The following is a 19,630-nucleotide window of genomic DNA, read 5'->3' as shown; positions in this document are numbered from 1 at the left end:
CTCTTGGATTACATTGAACAAATTTCTCCTGAATAGCTGGAACTCTACATGTGGGCAGAAACCTTATGAAAAGACACAGAAAATTTTAAATGAGTTTTTTCCTTTTAAATATTTTCTTTAGATTTGTGCCAAAATTCATTTATTTTGAAACATGATTTAATATTTAATTTCTTTTTTTAAGTTCTTTGCCATTTTCTCTACTAGACTTTGAATTAAAAAAATGGTGGAGTGGTTGGAAAACAGCTAAGCTGATTCAGTTAGAATCTTAAACAGATAATCTCTGAATTGTAGGAAATGAACCCTAGTTGGGAGAGACTTTTTCTGGCACGTGAGATGAAATCATGATTGTCATGGAAAATGTATGTATCTTCTTTGTGTTACTGGTGGTGGTTGAGTACAAACACTGGATTAGAGGTTCCGCGTATCCTTGTTTCTATAAAATTTATGATCTGAATTTTCCTTAGGGTGCAGTGGTCCTCCGTTATAAAGCCTAACTTTTCTGACCAGTTCCGTTTGTAAGATTATACTGATTACTTTCACTCCCTGGGAGCTCATTGGTTTTTTAGCATCTGGAGCACCTCCCAGTTTCAGAGGAATAAGTCGAGGCTAAAGGAAGTTACCTGTAGCCTGGTTCCTTTAGAGAATAGGTGCCCGTGCTTTGGAGGGGCATGTCCCGGGCCACAGGTCACTTTCCGTTTTTATAGTCTCTCTCGGTCTTTTGACAGCATGCTAGGGCTCCAGCTGCTGTGTGACTCTTGTGCCACTTCTGTTGCCCTCCTGTCCTCTATCTCTTGTTTGGGAAGTTGTTGAACAGGTGACAGTTGAGCAGCAAAATATGCTTTACTTGCTCAGTAAGTTACCTTTAGACATAATGAAAAATACGTTAGCTGGTTTGTCCAGGAACAATGTCCCTGCCCGACCTGTTGCTGAATAACAGGAGAGCAAAGCAAAGCTTTGTATGAGGCATTGTCGTAAAAGCAACTTATTTAATAGGTTACCCCTGTGCTGATTCACTGTCGGGAGGAGAGGGAGGGCTTTTGGTGTGTATACAAGCCTCTGACTGGTGGTTTTCTCGTTTTTGTTTTTTGTTTTCCCGTTACCACTCCTACGGATCTGTAATTGCTTTCCAGTAGTGGATGACAACTCTAGAATTTTTTTACATTGAATATGCTGGTAGCGTTGGCTGACTTTATAGATATGGTAGCCAGCTTTTATTTTTCTTTGAACTTTTTGACATAATTTCAGGCTTAGAAAAGTTGCAACAGTTCTTATCTTTTACCCAGATTACTCGAATGTTAACATTTGTGTTCTTGTTTTTTCATATGCATACACATATTGTATGTACATACGTATATAATTATATTTATTTTACATGTTTTTTTTTAAATTGCTTGAGAGTAAATTGCAGTCATTCCTACTTTAGTGTGTATTTCCTAAAAACAAGGACAATTTCTTACATAACCCCACAGCAGCATGACCAAAAATCAGAAATTAACACTGATATGATGCTATTAGTGAATCTGCAGTCCCCATCTGCATTCACCAATTGTCCCTACAATGTTCTTTGGATAGAAGAAAATCCCAGATCATGAGTTCCATTCAGTTGTCGTATTGTTTTTATTGGAACAGTTGTTCAATGTGCATTTCGTGGCGTTGACTTTTTTTTTTTTTTTTTGAAACTTACAGGCTCCTTATTTTGTAGTATGTCCTTCTTTGGCTGTTTTTTAATCAAGTTGTACTTCATGTTTGAGTGCTTCATTTTTCCAAAGTATCAAGCCTCCCTAATTATGAAAAAGGGAATGAGGAGTAACATTCCTAAATGGAGATGAGGAAGAGACACCGTAGCCAGATCTGCTGTGCTGGGGACCCTGACAGCGTGGAGTGGGCATGTTGGTGGCAGCTGGCTTGGAAGGATGCAGCTAGATTCCAGTCTCCCAGTTGTATACCTGGTTGTAGATGATGTAAACGCTCTGTGTCATAATTTCCCTCTTTGTGTTGTTGTGTGTTTAAAGGTATAGCTTAGTGACCAGCGACAGAGGCAGGTTTCTCTGGCGTATGTGTATTTACACTGCCCCGCCCCCCCAGCCACCACCACCACATACATGGACACAGGCTTTTAAAATCTTGTTTCATGGCAGAGCTACCGATCTCTCTGTCATTGCTGTTTTACCAGTGTCTATGTGACAGGACACTCCTTTTCCTTAGTTACACTAGTGACGTCGCGACATGTGGGAAATGAAAGTATAGTGTCTACGAGTGGGGCCTGCAGAGTCCGGCTGTCTGGATTTGATTCCTGCCTCTGCTCTACTATTAGCTGTGCGACTGTGGGCAAATAGCTCCACTTGGCTGACTCTATTACATAGGAATTTTGTGTGGATGAAGTATGATTTTTTACTAAAAATTTGAAAATATAAAGCTAACATTTGTTGAGTGCTTTCTATGTACCAGTTACTGTGCTAAGTGCTTTATAAAACAATTGATCATGATGTGCTTATTTTTTTCTTGATACTCTTTTGCTCATTTAAGATAAGAAATGATAACATGTTATGCTAGTATTTCTGATTAAGGTCTTTAATTTTTCTGTCCAGCAGATTGAAAAGTTAGCAGGTAGCAAGGTTTTCAATCACTGCTGCTTCAGAGATCAGTTTTCTCTTGTGCTGATCACCTTTCTATAGGAATGGGATCTGTTGGGAAGTTTTACTGGCCCTGTGCTGATTTGTTTCTAGATATTAAGGAAATGGGAGTGGTGACAGGAAATGGGAGCCAGCAGCTGGGAAACAAGTTTGTAACTTGATGTCAGTGAACTGGTCTTCATTCCTGGAAGACAAAATTACATGTAACTAACTCATTGGAAGAGCAGGTGTCTCACCATTTTGTCGAAGTTTTTCCATTTGTAGATGCATGATATAGAGCTGTTCAGAGCTATAACATTTTCCATTTGGCAGTTATCCAGTAAGCATTTTATTTTTAAAGTATGACATGGGTGTTCAAAATTTCTAAGTGCCCTAAATGCAACTACTTAAAGATCTAACGCATAAGTTCTACGTCTGTAAATTATTTAATTTAATCTTATAAGTTCTTATGGGCAGGCCCATTTTATCTCGATCTTTTTGTTTTCTAAGTTAGACATGCTCTTTAATCTAACATGGTGTATGAGATAGTGCAATATCCATTTGATTAGCCAACACTGTTTTAAAGTTTCATTTATTCAAAGGGAGTCTCACTTCTGATTACTCTTGTGTATTTAAGCCAGTGAAGAAAAAGAAGATAAAACGAGAGGTTAAGATTCTGGAGAACCTTCGTGGTGGAACAAATATCATTAAGCTGATTGACACTGTGAAGGACCCTGTGGTAGGTGCCTGATGGTTGAGGGAGAGTGAGTGTATGTTTGTGACTCAGAACCTAAAATAATGAGAAATACCATTATGTGTTGCGAATGATTGTGTTTATTTTTACTGCTGAATGATTTACACCAGAAAAAAATCATGGTGGTCCAATGAGAAAACAGCCACCACCACTTCTACAGAACCTAAAAATATATATGGCAAAATCCTTGTCTCAGGTTTAAATGCCTCGTTATTTGATTCAACTCACAAACGTTTGCTGAATATCTCCTTTGAGCCGCTGCTTTTCTCTCAGTTTTGAAGCTTATTACTACCAGTTAGCATTAGTTTACCTCACTTAAGTTAGCCTGACATTTGAAAATCTGGGTTTTAGAGGGAAATACCAAATATCTCCGTATGGACACCTGGAATAGGGAGCCGGGCAAGTCACGGCCTCACAGGCCTTGAGGAAGCGACCTTGCTGCTTCTCATACTCATCTTTAATTCAGCATTCACCATTAGGGTTCACATTGTATATGCCGATACAACTGAAATATTTTTGTTAACAATGCTTAATTTTTGGCCATTTTAGATGTGCTCTTTATTTTTTGTTCTCTGTCCAGGGAGTAACTTAACCGTAAGCGGTTATGATTAGCCAAGGTTTTTTCTACCACTTTTATACCGTTATTCCATTTCTGTTCCTCACCTGTTGTACCTCATACATTTCCTTGTTTTCCTGTGACAGCTTTTGTTTAAGAAGTAGGTCTTTGCTTCTCTTTGCTAAGATATCCTCATGATAATGTGGTAGCTAACTTATATTGAGCAGTTACTATGTGCCATGCACTATTCTGAGTGTGTCACATCATTCAATCCTCAGAACGATCCAGTGGGGTAGATACTGTTATTATCTGCTTTTTAACGTTGTATAGATAAGAAAACTGAAGTCTGCAGAGTTTAAGTAATTTGCCTAAGATTAGACAGTGTTTTGAACTGAAGAATGAGGAAAGTATTTTATTTTGGACCCTAAAAAGACTGAGAAGGAAGGATGGGTGTATGCTTAAATGCTAGGTTCTATCTGATTGGCATTAAAAGTATATGCCACTCTGATCAGCTCAGATTGATTTTACAGTGTTTAACTAAATTTAGTGTTAGCTCTCCTACTGTTCTTGTAATTTGTTACTTTGTGTGTGTTTTACATGGTACATAACAAGTTGAAGTGGAAGAAAACCAACAGGGAACCCTCATCCCCTGACTTGTAGAGACACACGCTTGCTCTCAACCTGTAGAGAGGCCTGATGGCCTCCGTGAAACCTTTCCACCTCCGGCTGGTGCGGGACCCTTTGACCAGGGCTGCTGCCGGGGCTGCCGCGCATCCTGGCAGAGGCCTGTGTGCATGCACTGTGGCCTGTCTCCTCGATAACTCACCTGCTTCTTTCACCAAAACTCCAGCCATAAAGATTTCCAAGATGATTTTTTCTTTATAAACTTTTAAGCCCCTGCTTTTCTCCCAGTTTTGAAAGCTTATTACTGCCAGTTAGCATTATTTTACCTCACTTAAGTAAACTTGACTTTGGAAAATGTGTACTTACGCAAGGGAATGTTGACTCTTTTGTAGTAATTGCATTAAAAACTATAGCGCTTTAAAAATACTTGATTATATATGATTTTGGGGGCACACGTCTACTCTGTAAGGTGAGACATTCTATAATGGTCTCTAGCCAAGGCAATAATTTCACATTATAGCTTACTGCTAATCATATATATTTTACTTTTGGATCCTAAAAAGACCTATGATAGAGTCACAGGACCTGTGATAATACTGTAAAATGCATCTGGCTCGCTGAACCAGGATAAAAGGCTGTTATTCCTTTTTTAGCTGGCAAACTGGAACACTGCAGAATATAAATCTCTACATAATGTGTCAGACCTGCTGCATAGGTTGGTCAGGGAATACATCTCTTTAAAAAAACAACAACAACTTCGTTTTGAAAAATTTCAACCATTTATAGAAGTAAAGTGAATAATACAGTGAAGCTCCTAGCACCCCAACTTTAGCAGTAATCAGCTGGTGGCCAACTTCCTTCCCCACTGCCCACCATCTCGTTATTTTGAAGCAAATCACAGACATCATAAAATTTCAGGAGGATACTTAATAGGCTCTCCATGAGTGAATCTTTTTCATCTAAGTGGAATTTAAGGGTGGGCCAGTGTGACAGAAGCAAATTATGTTTATTATTTGAATACTTAAAATATTTGTGTTCTCTCTTGCAGTCAAAGACACCAGCTTTGGTATTTGAATATATCAATAATACAGATTTTAAGGTATGTATATACTTTTTTTTCCCCTAGTGTATGGTTAATGGGGGTTGGGGAGGTGGTGATAAGTACTGTTGATGATCTAGAACACAAGGGGACCCAGGAAGGTCATTGGTGAGAGTAGGAATTTAACACATCGGATACCTCGTAGCACGAGTACAGCATGCAGAGTAGTTAGGGTTTTTGCACTTGATGTAATTGCTCATCAACCTTTCTTAGCCTTGCTTACTCTGGGACTGGCTGCTGGGCTGGGTCTGAGCTAATGCCTCATCTGTAACACTCCTGTTGTAGACAGCATAGACCTAGGTGGATGTTAACTTTGATTTCCATAGAGTTTTACATTGCTGATAAGGCGTGAGAAACAGATAACAGAGCTCATGTGAAAGGAAGCAATACATGAGATTCAAACTCTCAGGTAGTTTGTGTTCATGCACACTGTATACAAAGCAAATGATACAGAAAAGCCCTACCCTGGGTTATTTACGTTTCTTATATTTGTTGTACATATTCATTTAGACTTTGGAGTGTTCTAAAAACATGATCTTTTTTTTTTCTTTTTAAAAATTAAGTTTACTGCGGTAACTGGTTAATACAATTACATAATTTTCAGGTGTACATTATCATTTGACATCTGTATATGCTATTGTGTGTTTACCACCTAAAGTCCAGTTGCCTTCAGCTACCATATGTTTGATCCCCTTTACCCACTTTACCTACCCCGTGTATTTGACCCCCTTTACATGGATGATCTTAAGGTGGTTTTTCATGAATTTGTTTTTATTGTTTTTCAAACGCCAAAATCTTTAACCCGTGATAAGGTTTTGGGACCAGGCATACCAGACATGGTAGAACACAGTATGAAAACCCATATAAGAAGAAAAAAATTTTTTAAATCAAAAGTGGTGTTGATTTTTAGGGACATTTAGAGAACTTTTATGCGATTACAACTATGTCAGTAAATAAAAGGCTTGTGATTATGTTGCAATGGAAGTTAGGGTCAAAACCAAATCAGCAATTGAAATATACTGTGTCAGGAGTGATGCTTTTGCCTAAAGATAACCTATCCTCACATTTAATTTTCGTTAGGTACTCTAAAATGACTCTAAAATAAGGTTAGTGAAAAATAAGCAAAGGAGGGTATTATGACTCATAAAACAAAAGGCAGATTTTATGTACAGTGTATCATTCCCCATATGTAACAGGTTTCCTCCTTAAAGGTAAAACCAGTAGTGAACTCTCAATAAAGTGGGATGCACATTTTTTTTTATTAACTACAATAGCAGTGCTTAGCTGGTAGATTACTGTGCTGATATATGTAGCTGACCTCACTTTTTCTATGAATTAATCAGGTTTATCAAGGTATATATGTGTGTGTGTTTCTTCAGAAATAGACAGGCTTTAATGAAGCTAAACATTTTCCTAACACAAAAGTTTCATGGTCTTCTTGGAACTTCATAGTAAAATCTCCCTCGGTTTTAAACGCCTCTGCTTCTTTAATGAATTTTTACCTATTTTCCAGCCACACATGTAAAATTTCACTTCAGCATTTTGTGTTTCTTAAGTTGACCGTTGCTTGGTTGACTTAACAACATACAGAAGGTCAGTTTTTAATGCCCTAGAGAAATCCTGCTTCTTAAAAAGGGGATATTTTGATGGCTTACATGCCCTAGGAGTTTTCTTTAAAAGGATCATTGGAAATTAATGTTTTTCGAGGGTTGCATATGTATCTGAAAACAGCTTTAGTAATTTCCTCAGAGTTTCAAAGAGATTGTTCCACTCTTACCATTGAGGCCATTCTGGTTTCATTGTATGTGATCTGGCTTTTGTTTTTGTTTTTTCTTCTAAAAGCTTTTAGAATTTTCTTTTCACTCTCAGACTCTGAAATTTCACAGTGACACACTTTCATATGGGTTGCTTTCATCTTTTGTTCTGGATACTGGATTTTTTCAGTCTAGAAATTCATGTCCTTCCGTTTTGGAAAAATATTTTTAATGTTCTTTGATTTTCTTCTCTTTCTTTGTTCTCGCTTTCTAGAACTCAGTCGGATGTTAGACTTCATATCTTAAAGGTCTGTTTTGTCCTCTGAACTTTTAAAAATAGTATCCTGTTCTATGTTTTATGTAATATCTTCTATTTCCTCACTGAGAATGTATTTTTTTCCCCCATTATGTTTTCTTCTTCATGCCTTTTTTCTGCTTTTCTTCCAAACTCCTTTTTTGGTGTGTTTTTATTTTTGTTCTCTTTAACATTTATCTGAAATGTCATGGTTGTTGAATGTCTGCTCATACTCAGAGTAATGAAATTACTGATGACTGATCGTCGGCTCCTGTCTCGAGGGTGTGAGCCCAGCTGCTGGCACCTTGGCCACAAGTCGAGAGCTGTGGGGAGCATCATGTAGACTTTCACTTAACTCCCCCTTTTCTTGGTGCTGTTTTCCTGTTTTCATTCTGTTCACCCTCTTCCATTGGTACTTGGGGTCGCCGATTCCTGAGCTCTCCGGTAGTTCTTCAGTTTGAAGTCGTTTCTGGACCCCTTCCACTGTTGCCAGAATTTTCAGCTTTTTTTGTCTGCTAAGTCAGCTGGACATCTGTTTTCTAGCCTCCAAATGTTTTTGTCTCTTCTATTCTCTACAGTCTCCTAGTCGTGAGTTAATCCCCCTCCTGCTCCTTTGACTATTATTTTATAGAGGTGCTTTGGGAAGAAGCAGAGGTAGGATGCATTTGATCTGCCATGTTAAACTGGGGGTCCCTTTTGAATGTTCAGGTCATGTCACTTTAGTCAGCTTAACAGGTCATTCATTAAATATCAGGCGACAGATGATTATTTTGGAAGAGCAAATCATGACAGGAAAATTATTTTCTTTTCCACTTAGTATAAGAGGCCACAAACAGGGAAACCAGTGGTTTATTGTCCTAGTATGCTTCAGGCTTTTTATTTTGTCCCGTGTCCATCTTATTAGGAAAGTTTAATTTTTTTCATTTTACTGTTAAGTGTATTAATAACTGATTTTAAGATATCACCTAGAGGAAGTTTGTCCTTGGTTTAATATCAGGGGTACATCAACAGTAATTCAGCCTGCAGCCCATTCTTTTCAGTATTTTTTAATTAATACAGTTGATAATAAATTTTGATCTGTAATTTCCTATTGTAGAGTTCTTCTGATTTTGGTATTAATGTTTTACTAACTTCATACAGTAAGTCAAGTAGCTTTTTCTCTTCTATTCAAGTTATATAAAATCAGGATTATCTAGGTGGATGTGTTTTTGGGGGTAAAAGGGAGACTTTGGTTTACACTTTGCTTTTTAAGACATCCCATAGGTTAATAGTTTATTCTGGAATTTTATCTTTTCTTCAGGCTATTTGGGTAATACCTGTTTTTAAAGTTGCCTGCTTTTAATTTTATTCACATAAAGTTGTTGATAGGATTCTCAGTACTGAAGAACCTCAGTGCGTCTAATTATGCTGTACGCTCAACATTATTCGTACCTTCACTCCCTTTCCTCTCTCTCTCGAATCAGTGTTGCTAGAGATCTTTTATTCATACTTTCAAGGGACCAGCTTTGGTTTTATTGCTCAGATGTTTTTGTTCATTTTTCTATGTCATTCTGTTTCTGCTTCTATCTTTCATTATTTATTTATGATTTCCTTCTTAATTCTGTTCTTTCTTGGGTTTTCACTGTTTTTCCCTTTTAACTTCTTGAGTCGAATCAACTTGTTTCATTTCTTTCCATCTTTCTTGATTGGCAGTAAGTTTGTACGACTCCAAGCACCATCAAAGCTTCATTTCCTGGTCATGGAACTCACTCACTTCTGTCTCCTCTTCAAAGTAAACGTACAAATTCCAAACTTGTGGATTTGGCTTTTTCCCCTCCCCGAACTTTATACTTTGAAAAATTTTAAACTTACTGAAAATTGGAAAGAGGAGCATGGTCAGTACCCTTATATTATTTAGGCAGATTTACCGGTGGTTCATCTTTTGTCATAGTTGCAGTTATTTCTTTTTATCACCCCCACATTCCTCTCTTTATCTTTCGCTATCTTTCTGCTGAAGTCATCTTAAAGTAAATTGCAGGCATCATGGTACTTCACTCCTAAATAGCATTGGCACTAGGTAGGACATTTTCCCACATAACTACAATACTATTAGTACACTTAAGAAGTTTAATATTTATACCATAATGCCATCTAATAGACAGTATAGAGTCCATACTAAAAAGTTTCCCAGTAATTAACATCCTTAGAATGTTCTTCATTAGCTGTATGTTTGTGAATATGTGATCCACGGTCCATTTGGTTTTTTAAAAGAATATTCTTTTATTGTTGATTTCTAATTTGATTGTACTGTGTCCAGAGAACACGATCTATATATAATGTTGATTATTTGGAATTTGTTGATGATTGATGCTTTGTGACTTTAGTACATGGTCATTTTTTTTTTTTATATTGTTTGTTAATTTAGTTCAGATCTTCTATGGCCTTACTCATTTTTTTCCTTTGATATTTCATTTTATGTTAGAGGTACTGGTTTGGTCAATTTTTCATTGAAATCATCAGTTATGAAGTTTTATATATGTCAAAGTGATAATAAAAGTTACATGGCGATACTTAGAACAAAAGACAAAACTTCAAAGCAAATGAATAGGAAAATCCAGTCTCTACAAGTTAGAGGGAATAGCTATAGAAAACTCCCCAACTCAGAATTGTCTCAAGGAACTGAGGTACCTTCTTGAGGTAGAAATAGTTTCTTTGTAACGTATTATGCTTCTCAGCTTTCTGTGTATTTGCAAGAGTACAAATAAAAGTGACTGTATGTTTTAAGTAAAACATGTTATTTGGACATTTTAAAGATTCATAAGACATTTCACATGGGCTTCATCTTGAGAAGACAGTGGACCTGTGTTGATATTTGGAGAATTTCTAAATCGCTCACGTAGAGGTGGGCCTTGTTAATGCTGTTAGTTTCACGTGGAAAGGATGGTTCACAGACTAAATTCAATATAGTCTCTTTAATTGGGAAAAATTTACTTTTCTTATAGATTGTTGGCATTATTTTGTCATATCTTTATAAGACATTTTCAGCTGATTTTTGATTTTGCTTAGTTCATGATTTGTTCTGTCCTTAAATTTCTAAAAATATCGACCTTGGTTTTATTCTGGATCTTGGGGTTACGTATTAACGGTGCCAAAACTGCATTAAACATGTTTCACTTCCACCTTACATCTCACTCCTTCCACTTTTTCTCCTCTGAGGACCACCAGGGTTTCTGGGCTTGGGCTGAGCTGCGTCTGTCAGGGAGTGTACGAGCTCTGTGTGCAGAGTGTTGCTGCAGCGGGGATTCCCACGTCTGGCTAGGGACCTTCCTAAAGTGTGAGATCCTCCTAAATAGCAACATTGGAGACAGGGCCTTGGTAGCTGGACCACAGCTGGAGTCTGGAGAACTGTCCTATGTAACAGTAGGAGTGAGGCCCACTTGTGGCCCTTCCTTCCTGAGTGGTGTTTGTAGACTAATGAGGCCCTGAGTTTGTTGATCAAATTGCATTCTACCCTTCAGACTTTCTGGGATTAAGTAAAAGTCTCAGGCAGTTTCCACCTTGGGCCCTTTGCATGAGCCCGGAGTAGAACTGATTTCTAGGGAGATGCCAGCGTGCTTGAGTCCTTGGAACCGAGGTAGGATGGTGAATAGTTTCTTCCTCAGCACCTTGGTCACCTTTCGGGAAGTGTAGGCTTGTTTTGTTTTTGATAAGTCACTTACTCTACGAAAATGTAAGCAAAGCTAACTTCCTGCCAGCATTTTGCGGTTTGGTTGGTTAATGGTGTTCTCCACATATCTGGCTGAGAAGAATGAAGGAAAAGTATGGTTCTTGTGAAGTTTTCCTTTCTGATTTGTCTTGGACTCAGTACTTCTCTTTCTTGGAAGACAGTTTTATTTTGTTCCGTTGACTGTAGAGCATCATCAAAGAGAAATCTTTTTCAGCTGACTTCGGTGTGCAGGCAGAGAACCACCATACTTGGTGCGTGGTGTATAGGCATTTAAAGTACTTACGTGAGGACTTAGAATGTGGACCCAGTTGTGTGTGTGACCCTTGACAATACTTGGGGGAGAGGAAGTTCAGAGATCTTGAACCACTAAATTGGTGACTACCGCCAGCCACAGCATCAGTTTCTCCCGTCATATGTGTGCCACGAGACGCAGGGACGGTGACATGGGACTCTGGGATGTGAGCCAAGGGCAGCAGCCTCTTATTCACAACAGAGTGAGAAATTATCTTGAGAACTTCAGGTCGCTGCCAGCGCCTGAGTGAGGAGTGTCAGCTCTGGGGACCCTGCTGCTGTCAGTGTCCTGTGAACACTGCAGAGGACAGTAAACTGCTTGCAGGTTCAGAGCAGGAAGCTGGCAGGGTATTCTGTCAGAGTCGGGGATTCCTGGGGGCTGCACTGGAGGCAGCCGCAGAGGTTGAAGGAAGCCACCCTACGGGCCCTGGGGAGTTCGAAGGTCAGCCCAGGTAGCAGAATATTTCGGATGTGGTTTGCGCCCCTCCTGAGCAATGAGAGTGGGTGTCAGCCTGTCCTTCAGGCTGACAATGTATTATAGGCCTAACCGCTGTATTTAACTAGTTTTTTGTACTGTATAAAATTGATGTTAGTTGGAGTAGCTAGAAATCCTATGTTAGCAGTCTGAGGATATTTATGTTTATGTCTTAGATCATTTATACAGACACTTTACAGATACTGCGTGATATGAGAGGAGAGCCTTCTGCAGATCAAAGTCCGCATAATAAATTAGCCCGTATTTGTTTTCTGGAAAGAAAATAGTCCTGCCCTCTGAGGTTAGAAATGCTTTTTGCACGTTCATGGCCTGTTTATTGACTTGAGGTTCAACTGGGCATCGTCTCTGGGAGCAAGCTCCTCAACTCTCAGAGAAGTTGCTGATTTGACACCCAAAGAGATGGTGTCTCTCGCCGGGGTCTGCATGTACAGGTCGGGGTGTGCCGGGGGAGAACAAAATCCTCGGCGTTCGGCTGTTACCCAGGTGAATCTCTCCTGAGCTGCGTACCATTGTCCTGAATGTGGTTCATTCCCAACCCAGGTCACCTCCAGCCGAGGAGCAGCTCCAGGGCACTGCCAGCAGCATCTCCTGGAATGTGTGTTTTTATTCCCTGTGGTGCCCTGAGCTGGCCACTGCTGAGCTTGATGAAATCAGATAGTCTTACTAAGTGGAGGGAGAATTACACGTATTTAAAAGTGGACATTTGAGAAAGAAGCTAAGTCCTGGTATTCTTAGAAAATGTTAAATTTGTTTTTTGGCAAATTTGTTGTTTTCCTTAAAAAATTTTTGAATGGGTAATATATTTACATGATCTAAAATATAAAATGTTACCCAGTGAAAAGACTCCTTTATTCCTCTGTGCTCAATTGTCCACCGCCGCCCCCCCCCCAGTCTGTATGAAATTACTTTTTAGTAATCTTATTCTTGCAGATACAAATGCACATGTGTGATTTTACACCCCTCCCCTGTTTTACACAGACACGTGGTACACGGTGTCCTCTGCTCCTTGGAGATACTCCCCACATTGCTTGAGTCTTCCAGTAAAGGGAGAAACAAAATGTCTTTAATGAAGGCGTGCCCATTAGTTTTATAGAGAGTGCTGCTTGGGCTGATGGGGAAAGAGATTCACTTGGAATTATCAAAAATAATAATAATAGTGTCTGCTGAGGGTTTGTGGTTTTAATGAACCTGGATACATGAATGCTATTTTGCCTCTTAGAAATTGAAATTTTAAAAAATCTCCCAGTGGGTGGGTCTTTGGATTATCAGTAATGAAAACTTTATTTGTATGTCAGTTTGGCTTGGCATCATTTTCAGTACCTGTCTCTTTCTTTATTCTTTTTTTTTAACATTGTACGCCACCACCCCATTTTTCTTCTGCCTAAAACATTTTACTTCTTTAGTTCCCATCCATATTGCCTGTGAAATAGTATTTTTTTCCCAGCCTGGAACTGATTTTGAAGGAGTGTAGGAATAGATTTTTTAAAAGTCTCTTGCCATCTCCGAATGCTATAGTACCTCATTTTCTTCATATTTCTCTCATGAGCAGACTATCTTGCGACTGTTTTACCACCTGGGAAAGATCCAAGTTGGCTTACCTGTTTTTCTCCCCTGGAATTCCTTCTTTTTCCTTTGTAAAGACTAAAGTATTAGACTCACATCTTTAGTCTTTGTCCCCATTTGTTGCGGATCGGGTAGTAACAGTTCTGGGATTCTTTAGTGACTTAAGCGCTAAGTTTACAGAGAATAATGACCATCCTTTGGGGTGACAGGATGCAGTGAGACTAAATTAACTTTGTTTTCTGAAATCTGTTTCAGCAACTTTACCAGATCCTGACAGACTTTGATATCCGGTTTTATATGTATGAACTACTTAAAGTAAGTGGCATTCATAAACAGTGAATTTTTTCAGGCTTATTCATTAAAAGAGAAGTTTTTGAAAGGACATAGAGAATTCCAACAGAATATTTCTTGATACCCAGAGAATTCAGTGAGGTTTGTTTTTTGGGTTTTGTTGTTTTCTTTTGTTTTACTTATATTGAGGCCTCCATTGTGGGATCTTTATGGTGGAACCGAGAAAGATGGCCAAGTCACGGGATACCAGGGACATCATGCCAAAGATTAGAACTTCCCTCTTCCTAGCGCTTGTTGGCCCTTGCAGGGGTTTTTTTTTTGCTGCTTAATTGAAACTTACTGTGAGTTTTCACTGCATAACAAATCATCCAAACTTAATGACTTAAAAAATGATTTTTTATTTCTATAATTCCATGAGTTATCTGAGTGAGTCTTTTGGTCTGAGTTATCTTGACTGGGGCAAGTTGGTCAGGGTGGCCCAAGATGGCCTCGTTCACATGTCTGGGGTACAGCTGGAATAGCTGAGGTCTCACCCTTCAGGGGGTTAGTCTGGGCGTCCTCCCATGTGGTCTCGAGGTTCCTAGCAGCGAGAGGGTAAACCTGGGTGGGTAAACACTTTAAGGCTCTGCTCGTGGCATGTTTGCTAATGTCTTGTTGGCCAGAGCAAGTCACATGGTCAAGGCTAGATTCAGAGGGTGGAAAAGTAGACCCCATCTCTTAATGGGCAGAGCATCGAAGTCACATTGTGGAGGGACATGCGTACAGGGATGATAGGCATTCATGGCCATCTTTTCATTGTCATTTCTAATCCTCTTCTCGTAGCCTTTAGCCTACACCTCGATCCCTGGCTAGTTAATTTGACACACAGGAAGAGGTGATGGGTAGACCTTCTAGGAGACTTACTAATCACAAGACTAAAATTTTCCAGCATTACTGATTGATGGAGGAATCAATCTTTTTACCTTGTCTAGATTAATCCTTAGGTAAAGAATTCTAAAAAGGTTTGTAGAATGGAATAGATATCAGTGGTTCCTAAGTTATTTTAGGGTCACTAAAAATCTAATGAAAGCTATGGACTCATCCCCAAAATGCATGTATAAATGACACAGTATGACATAAAATTTGTTTGTTTGTTTGTTTGAGGGGGTGGGTCTCAATTTAAGAACCACCGAAAGAATATAGAGGTGACTAAGGTATTGGCATTATTGAAGAAAATTGCCAAGGTGGAGTTTCAGTGGGATTACAAACAGTTGCTTGAACAAAATACCAAGTTAAATTAAGGCTAAGCTTTAGAGAATAGGGATTTGAAGGACTAGCTCTGTGAACGAAGTGACTGTATTTTCTTCAAGCCCTTGCACAAACCAGTCATTAGAGGCAAGGTGGAATTAAGGGTTTACTCTTTTGTCTAGTGGGTCTTTTCTTTTGTCAGTAAGATCAGAAAGGTGAAGAAAGTAGAGCTTGGTTTATCCCCCTTTTTCCTGTGTCATCTCCAGACTAGAATTGAAGGCCTCGGCGGGGAAGAGATTTGCAGTGCTAGGATCTGTGAACTTCAGGTTTGCCCCTTCCTGGAGGTGCTTTTCAGAGAAGCCCATGCAGTCACCCCGTGAGAGCTGCAATCCCAGTCCCACAATTGGTTATTTTTTTAAAGTAAGATATTAAGGTTTTCGTGGCAGACTAGCACCCCAAAGGTAATGTTTTGAACCTAACACAGTTGTTCTAGATCAGGTAAAGACATCCCAGTGACACGGGTCTTCACAGGCACTTGGCGTCCGATGTCCTTCGTTTCCTAGACGTAACAGCCAGGTGGTGAGGGTGTACTTCCTGCTAATGAGTCATGGAATCCCAGATGAAACTTGAAAAACATGGTCAGAAACCAAATTTTAAAACTGAAATAATTGCTCAAGGAATTTAAAAGCATGTCAGCAACTCCATAGGGAGTCTGACTAGTGAACTTGGCAAAAGAATTAATTCCTTAACTGAATTTGTTTGGCCTATGCTTTCGTCAGGTATTTTTCACATCCCAGGTGTTATGGTCCTAATTTCCTTTGGGCAAAGACTAGGCAAAATAGCAGAATGAACAGTTGCTAGATTTTCTCTGTGGAGGAAGAAGCAGGGATGAGGAAGAGGAAAATTTTAACTTCATTGAAAATGTAGACGAAAGTGAGGTTGAAGGCTGCAGTGATTGCTCAGTGACTCACGGAGTTGCAGAGTCTGATCTGATTCAGAATGAGGGAGGGGTGTCCTCAGAAGCCCTGGTTTCATAAGGCACTGCCACAAAGCCACTGTGGAATCTTGCTACAACTGTTGTAAAATAAAACAGAGAAAATTAGATTGAAGTAGAACCTACGTAAATGAAATGAATAAATTTTAAGTGTACAGTTTTTGGATTTTACATAAGTAAAACCTTTACCCAAATCTACACAGGACTATGCTGTCCAGTACGGTAGCTACTGCCTGCAGGTAGGTAGGTGTTTAAATTAAGAAAAATGAAAACTTCGGTTCCTTAGTCACACGAGTCATATTTCAGGTGCTCAGTGGCCTCGTGGGGCTAGTGGCTACCATATCAGACGTTGTAGATATAGACTTTCTGTCAATGCAGAAAGCTCTGTTGGACAGAGCTGGTGGGGAATATCATGCAAACCCTAAAAGGAGCTCTTGGATCCCTTTTCTCCAGGATCCCCTCCTCTGAAGATTCTCATATTCTCACCTCCACCATCATGCTTTAGTTTTGCCAGTTCTTGACCTTCATATAAAAAGCATCAGACGCTACATACTCCTGTGTCTGGGGAAAGCAAACTTTGCTTCTTCCTGGGACGGCGATCCTAAGGATCCTTCTCTGGCTTACGTGCTCCCTCCCACGTAAAGATGCTCAGTGCAGCACCCTTGCCTGTCTAGTCCATTGTTCTCAACCACGTCAGTCTTTGTCCCCTAGGGGACAGTTGACAATGTCTGGAACCATATTTGGTTTGCCACAGTTGGAGGGGTGCTACTGGCACCTAGTAGGTAGAGGCCAGGGATTCTGCTAACATCCCGTAGTGCATAGGACAGCTCCTCACAACAAGGAATTACCCAGTCCAAAATGGCAACAGTGCTGAGGCCGAGAAACTCTAATCTTGTCCTGAGACGCATCTGAAAAACAAGTCATGTTGAAATATATTTGGGTGTCATTCTTCGTGTCCACATGGACTCTTGCATGTCATTTGAACTACTGTGAAAGGTGACTCCAGTGAGGCTCCTAGGTCTGGTTTTAAAACACACTAAATTAGACCAACAGATGAATGTATGATTTCTAAATCCATGTGGCTAATAAGTTGCTACTAGCTGTGAGTGAGAGAGGGGTACAGATGAGCCTGAAGAAGCACATCCTTCTCCCTTTTCAAGAAACCTCTGTCATAGCCTTTGCTGTCCCCTCCACAGCCCCCTGTCTACCAGCTGCCAGCATAGTGTGCACAGAGATTAAGGGGTGCCTTCTGAAGCCTGTTTTTTCACTTTCGTTACAGAGAGTAAGCTGCCCATTGGGAGACTGTATTCAAGTCAAGCTGTCACAAACAAATAATAAAAATATGATTGCACTGGGGGGTGGTAGAGGGTTTGCTTACTTTTCTCTGTGCTTTCTTATCTAATAGGCTCTGGATTACTGCCACAGCAAGGGAATCATGCACAGGGATGTGAAACCTCACAATGTCATGATAGATCACCAACAGAAAAAGGTACCATTACAGTCAGGCAACAACAAGCCTTTCATTGGAAGGCTTAGGGCAGACAACACGTTGGCCAGTACCGAGGTGGTTTCTGGAGACTGAAGCTAGTTTCTTTGGCAGACTGGTGATGCTGGTATTTCTCCTGTCTCCAGTGTTGGTTTCTACTTTGCATAAGCATAATATACAAGGAAAGTAGACAGCTGCCCTGAATGTAGCAGGTGTTTATTGCGGGCATGGTTTTCTGGGGGGCCTCAAGAAAGAAACTACAGCCGATGGTTTCTACTGCTTGATGACCCCTAAGACCAGTCTGCCTGGCCTTAAAAGTGTACTTGGGTCCCTCCTATTTTCAATATCCGATTATGGTTGTCCCTGATTGGTGAGTAAATGAATCAACTAGTGTTAGGTTAATGAAAAGCTAGAGCAGCGCTTCAGTCCTGGAGTGGGGCGTGTATTCCCAGCCTTTTCAGTTATGCCTGGAGCTTACAGTGAAAGCTAACAGCTTAGTTCTCTTGATCTAGAGAGACTGATAAGCCAAGATAGTTTAAATTTTAAAAAAAGAAGCAGAAAATAAGATTCCGAGTGCTCTGCTCTAGAGGTGACCTCTCCAGCAGTTGCTGAAATTGTGATGTTTTAGTCAGTGTACTTGCTAACATTTTTTTATTTGGTCAGATAATTATCTAATGTGACATGGCCTTGCTCTAAGTTACAGGCATCTAGAAACACTCCTTTCACATGTTTTGTTTCTGTCACATTTGTAGCTGCGACTGATAGACTGGGGCCTGGCAGAGTTCTACCATCCTGCCCAGGAGTACAATGTCCGCGTAGCCTCCAGGTACTTCAAGGGACCAGAGCTCCTCGTGGACTATCAGGTAGAGTTGTTAGCCAAGCGCCTCTCGGCTCTTTTTATAATTCCTGAGGGGTTTTCCTTTTTCCTGATTTTTGTTTAGTCTATTTAGATAAATTCAAAGCCCAGCTTTAAATGACAATGTCTGGTTTTCCCCAGCTAGCTCTCTTTTTCTAATCTAAAAGATTAGAAAGATGCATTTGTAACACCCTTGGCTGACTGGTTGTCCTTCATTCCTCAGATGTATGACTATAGCTTGGACATGTGGAGTTTGGGCTGTATGTTAGCGAGCATGATCTTTCGAAAGGAGCCCTTCTTCCACGGACAAGACAACTACGACCAGGTGAGCAAACACCCTCTGGCTCATAGCCATTTGGGGGCAGATGCCAAGAAAATAGCGAGTGTCCCTTGATAGGGTGCTGTCCTCGAGCCACTAAATATCACTCAACGTCTTCACATAAGCTTTTCTTCATGGTAAAGAATTTCACAAAATTTTGTCTGCAGTTACCAGGTTCTTAATGCTATCGTATGCCCAACTTCCAAAGTGAGCCTATGAAGTTAGGCACCTCCTTGTCTAATAAAACTAGACTCTATTAGATTGTCATGCCCCCATAATCATCAGCTTCTAGAAGATTATTGTCATAAGTTGTGTTATTGTTTTAAAGGCAGTTTGGAAATCTGCATGTGTCTAAACTTGGTGTGTTTGGGTCTGCTGCCTGTCTGCTCCAGGCTCGGCTCTGTATCTGGTCCCTGGAGATTTAGTGATGTGAAGTCCTCTAATTCCTTGGTACAGCATCCTCATTGGCTTGCAGTGAGTTCTGAGCTCAGTGATTTGGTCAAGTTTGTTTTGTGTTTCAGCTTGTTCGCATTGCCAAGGTTCTGGGTACAGATGAGCTGTATGGGTATCTGAAGAAGTATCACATAGACCTAGATCCACACTTCAACGATATCCTGGGACAGTAAGTAAGAGAGGGAAAGAAAGAGGGTTCAACTTATGCCATTTCAGAAGTGGAAAGGTTAGCCAAAGTCACGTTAACTCTTTCC

The 19,630-nt window shown here is 40.0% G+C and overlaps 1 protein-coding gene across 1 annotated transcript in view; it reads left to right on the top strand.

Moving 5' to 3' along the window:
- Positions 1-19,630, top strand: part of CSNK2A2 (casein kinase 2 alpha 2) — a 47,484-nt gene that overhangs the window by 19,361 nt on the left and 8,493 nt on the right. The window contains exons 5-11 of the mRNA XM_006908801.2: positions 3,250-3,351; positions 5,595-5,645; positions 14,006-14,065; positions 17,668-17,751; positions 18,501-18,611; positions 18,828-18,929; positions 19,445-19,545. Of these exons, the coding sequence (XP_006908863.2) occupies positions 3,250-3,351; positions 5,595-5,645; positions 14,006-14,065; positions 17,668-17,751; positions 18,501-18,611; positions 18,828-18,929; positions 19,445-19,545 (611 nt within the window). The remainder of the gene's footprint in view (positions 1-3,249; positions 3,352-5,594; positions 5,646-14,005; positions 14,066-17,667; positions 17,752-18,500; positions 18,612-18,827; positions 18,930-19,444; positions 19,546-19,630) is intronic.

Source organism: Pteropus alecto, unplaced genomic scaffold, assembly GCF_000325575.1.
Source record: "Pteropus alecto unplaced genomic scaffold, ASM32557v1 scaffold123, whole genome shotgun sequence".
In the NCBI taxonomy this organism is placed as follows: Eukaryota; Metazoa; Chordata; class Mammalia; order Chiroptera; family Pteropodidae; genus Pteropus; species Pteropus alecto.
The sequence above is the reverse complement of the archived record's forward strand: the minus strand, read 5'-3'. Positions and strand labels throughout refer to the sequence as shown.